The following is a 4,983-nucleotide window of genomic DNA, read 5'->3' on the forward strand; positions in this document are numbered from 1 at the left end:
CTTGGACCCTACCCAAGGGATCATGACTCAGTTAGAAAGTCTATTTTCCCTAGACCTCTCTGGCTGAACTCTGACATGCTAAGCATAGCTGTGCTTAAGTTTAGATTTTACATTCATTCTTCTGGGAAAAAGCCTGCTATTTCCCATGTCCACTGAGGGAAGTGGGAAGTTTACCACTCAAGGTGGAATTCCCTTGGCCCCTAAACAGAATGCTTATAAGTGCCAGGCCTCAGAGACATTTGCAGAGCCCTAGGCTCTTGCTCTGACACTACCCAGCCCAGGTAAGAGCATCTTGTAAAGGGGAATCTGAAAGAACAGAGATCATCAGGAAGGGTTCCAAGCCTTTTAGGATGAATGGCCTTGGGACCCTTAGGCATTCTACTTCTGATTATATTCCTGTAGAACTCTCCAAGACCAGACTCCAAGGGAAGGAATTCTCTTGCAAGGAGATGTGAAGTGTGGAATTTGCAGAGTCCCACTCAGGAAGTCTGAAGCAGCCTCTAGTTCAATGCCAATAAAAGGCCCTCCAAAACACCTCCAGGTGCTTTAAATAGGCAGTAGGTTATTCTTATTTGACATATCCAGGTGCTGGGCTCTCACAGGGATTACACTAGAGAATAAGATAGGCATGCTCTCTACTCTATTAAATATAGATTCTGTTTGAGGAATCATGCATGAGAGCAGGAGCTCAGAACACTGTGTATATAGTACAAAGATAGGCACTGAGCACAGAGGGAGGGTTAGAGCAGGTTTAAGAGGACATCTAGGCTATGGCAAGGAGCAATCATAAGGATTAGCTAGGTGAGGAAGAGGAGTATACCATCACAACACCAGGAGAAAACATGGGTAATTCTCAGGCAAAAGAACATGCTACAATTGGGAAGTGGGAAAATTCAGCCTTGTTGGAAGGTTGTGGGCAGCGTGAAGAACAGTAAGAGCCATGGCTGGTGTTTTTGCATAGAGCTCAGGTGGCATGTTGTGACTCATACCCTCATAATCATTCTGAGCAGGAGCAGCAGTAGCCCTTTTCTATTGTATTTAAAGTGTGAAGGTTGATTCTGACTTGGGAGGCATAAGCTAAGGAAAGTTAGGATCTTAGGGACTGAATGGGGGTTGGCAGAGTTAACCAAGGCTCAGCCCAACCGCATTTCACATCTCTCCAGTCACGGGTAGCTTCTTTGTTGTGATGGGGTGCTCCTGGAGATGGATAGGAAGAGGAAGCTGCCATTGGGAAAACAGCTCTGTATGTTGTCAGGTATAGGATGAGGGAAAGAAACCAAATCTATCTTCAGGGCTTGAAACTAGTCCAGAGGAATGAAGACTTGTGGGTTGGCTTTAAGAAGGTCTATGATGTAGTAGAGGCTGGCTTGCTGGCTTTCAAGAGAAATTTCTCCCCATTTCTAGAGTTCTCTTGGTATATTTAGCCTTGTATGTACCTTGGGTTGTGAGATCCTCCTACAACAGGAGGATCCTGCCCAAACTCAGAAGAAAACTGTTGATCCAGGGTGTGACTCAGTAGTGCTGGGACTCAAATGGCATCAAAGCAATAAGACTGCTGAAACCACTTCACAGGAGAAGGGTAACTGCTATGATGGGGGAGGAGCATGGGAAGAGAAGACAAATTAGCTTGGCAAGTCCTGCCAACTTTTCCATTCAAAGACTTTCCCTTTCTGGAGTAAAGCTTACTGTCCACTTGAATATAACTTTGCTTAGTATAACATCAGGTTATGAAGGCCAGTCAAGTAGAAGCAGGGGTGAAGGAGCCAAGTCCTCTCTTATTTTCAGCTTATAAGTCCTGGTAGAGGTCATTTAGCCCTTGACTACTAGGAAATTGTTTTGCCTTTAGAACCAATTCAGTAAAGTTGACAACTTTTAGATTATGTGTCCTGCTGAGGACGCAGACTGCTTTGCAAAGACAATACTGAGTAAAGATTGTGTACTATTGGGATCTGGTCTGACCCAAACTAGCGGCCTGGTGTAAGGGAGCAAATGAAGGGACTGTTTGCTGAGGCCTGGGAAGAGTTAAGGAAACTGAATAAGCGATGGTGAAGCACCAGAACAAACTTTGCACAGCATTACCTAACTCAGGCCTGATGACAAAAGGGAAGACACTATTGCATTTGGTAGAACACCATGTCGTGCCGTGTTTGGCAGGAAGGGAACTGGGGGAACAGATTCGTAATCTCTAGTCTCACTTTCCTATCTCCTAGTGGCCTCATTTTGGTGAGCCCACCCAGAAACCACAAGAGAAGGGAACCTGAGTGATGCAATCCATAAATATCAGTTTCTAGGGACCTAGGACAGAGCTTCAGATGGACAAATGGAGAATAACTAGCACACAGGGTGAGAAGACCAAGAAAGGCTTCCTTTATCCAAGCTCACCTGGTTTCTTCAATCATGGACTGATTCCTCTGTGCTTGTCTTGCCCAGCCCCACTGACTCAGCCTTCTTACCTTGCCTTTTTTGGCTATTGCCAACACTGTTCACATTTGTACTGACCTAGGAGAATCTGGAGTTGGAGAGGAAACCCAGCTCATGAAGAATTTTGTGGGATAAAGTCACTAGTATGGTTGTCATCCTCCCTGTTCCATGGCTCCCTACAGAGACAAGCATTCCAAAGTTTGAGCTTTATTGGATGTATTTTTGGTTTTGAACATTATTCTCAACAACTAGAAAGAGCTAATAATGCTTAGTGTTAATGTGTTGCACATTGCTTTCTCCTTTAATCCTCATGCCTCCTCTACGCCACAACTGTTTAAGTTTGTTGTCGTATGAAGTCATTCATGTAACTGATAGGATAATAGTACTTGTGTCAGCTTCTACTGCCACAATCTGAAACCAGATCTGGAAAATCCCAAAGCCCAGACTACTAACTACCCTGCTACACTCAACCCTACAATGCACAAGATCTAGGAGACAAAGCTTCTTATATGCTTTTCCATGTCCTTGACATTCCTCTAATATGATAGGAAACATTCCAGTATGATCCTTTAGATCCTAGAAAACAAAACTCCGAAACTGTTCCCACGTATTTTTTTCATACTAATCTCTCTGAAGCCGGTTGCCCTGGACTCTGAGTATGGTATTTTTTCTCTGACCAAATACTATCCTCTAAGGCTTCTTGCCAGTAGAGCTTAATGTGTTTTCTTTCTTCCTAGGGATGACCCTCTTCTCTTCTGCAATCTTCTCTATTCAGCCTCCATGAAGGGAGAAGGCCCTTACAAGGACCTGCCTTTGGGCAGATGCACAAACTGCGCTACATTCAGCAGCTTTCACCTTTCAGGAATTCCTTTGTTTCCATCCTCTGAAGTCCTTTATTGACCCATGTCTCTGCTTTGTGATTTTTGGCCTGCAGGCTAAATGTTTCAACTCATGTATTCGCAAATGCTGGCCTCTAGCTTAAACTTCAAATTTGCCATAGAGCCTAGACAGTCCCAGGAGTCTCTCACTGTATCTTTCAGCATCAACTATTTCATCTTTTCAAGGAGCTTGCATTTTAAGACCTTCTAATATAATCCTAATATAATCCTGGGAGATGTCACATAGCCTACCTGCAGAGTTAAGACTAAAAACTAGTACTAGTCTGTCTCATGTAATTTTATTTATTGATGCAAGTACATTATTCTGAGAGTCCTATGATAAAGAAATACTCCTACATTCATTTGAATATGTGTTTAGCTTTTACTTCGCAATTTTTCAATACTATGAAAGCATGAACACAACACTTAAACTAGGACATTGTTCTATAGTTTCTTCTAAGAAAGTCTGTGGCATCAACAATCTTATTCTTTATTATAGAACTTAATAAAATATTCTTGTTTTTTATTTCTAGAAAAAGTTTCTTCTGCATTTTGGGCCACAGATGAGAAGGTTCATTTATGAATCATGCTCCCTTCTCACAATGTCTGTTCAATACCCAGCTCCTTCCAGCTTACCGGCATCCCAGGGCTGGAGTCCCTGTATATGTGGCTTTCCATCCCCTTTGGCTCAATGTACTTGGTTGCTGTGGTGGGGAATGTCACCATTCTGGCTATGGTAAAGGTGGAACATAGCCTGCACCAACCCATGTACTTCTTCCTGTGTATGTTGGCTGTCATCGACCTGGTTCTGTCCACTTCTACTATGCCCAAACTGCTGGGAATCTTCTGGTTTGGTGCTGGGGACATTGGCCTGGATGCCTGCCTGGCTCAAATGTTCCTCATCCACTGCTTTGCCACAGTCGAGTCAGGCATCTTCCTTGCCATGGCTTTTGACCGCTATGTGGCCATTTGCAACCCACTCCGTCACACTACAGTGCTCACTCATGCTGTGGTGGGACGCTTGGGGCTGGCTGCCCTCCTCTGAGGTGTACTATACATTGGACCTCTGCCTTTGATGATCCGCCTGCGGCTACCCCTTTATAAAGCTCGTGTCATCTCCCACTCCTACTGTGAGCACATGGCGGTGGTCACCTTGGCATGTGGTGACAGCAGGGTAAACAATGTCTATGGGCTGAGCATTGGCTTTCTGGTCCTGATCCTGGATTCCATGGCCATCGCTGCCTCTTATGTGATGATTTTCCGGGCTGTGATGGGGCTGGCCACACCTGAGGCCCGGCTTAAAACCCTCGGGACATGTGGTTCTCACATCTGTGCCATTCTGATCTTTTATGTTCCTATTGCTGTTTCTTCTCTCATTCATCGATTTGGTCACCAAGTGCCTCCTCCAGTCCACACTCTACTGGCCAACTTCTACCTCCTCATTCCTCCAATCCTCAATCCCATCGTCTATGCTGTCCGTACCAAGCAGATCCGTGAGCGGCTTCTTCAAATCCTAAAGACAGAAACTAAGATTAAATGACTTACTTTCTTTTCTTTCAAATAAGCACATAGAGAAGGAATTGTAATATGGTAGGCAGCTTGCCAAATGGGAATTTCAACCAGTCTGAGATGTTGGGCCCAGTGTTCTCTAGTTTGTGTGATTCCAAAGGAATGCCAAGACAGG

At 44.4% G+C, this 4,983-nt stretch overlaps 1 protein-coding gene across 1 annotated transcript; it reads left to right on the plus strand.

Annotated features, from left to right (window-relative positions):
- The first annotated feature begins 3,885 nt into the window (after positions 1–3,885).
- LOC122914099 (olfactory receptor 52M1-like) lies at positions 3,886–4,839 on the plus strand. The gene is given in 1 exon segment (XM_044260733.1): positions 3,886–4,839. A coding segment is annotated over 1 exon segment (954 nt).
- The last annotated feature ends 144 nt before the right edge of the window (positions 4,840–4,983 follow it).

Source organism: Neovison vison, chromosome 7, assembly GCF_020171115.1.
Source record: "Neovison vison isolate M4711 chromosome 7, ASM_NN_V1, whole genome shotgun sequence".
Taxonomy (NCBI): domain Eukaryota; kingdom Metazoa; phylum Chordata; class Mammalia; order Carnivora; family Mustelidae; genus Neogale; species Neogale vison.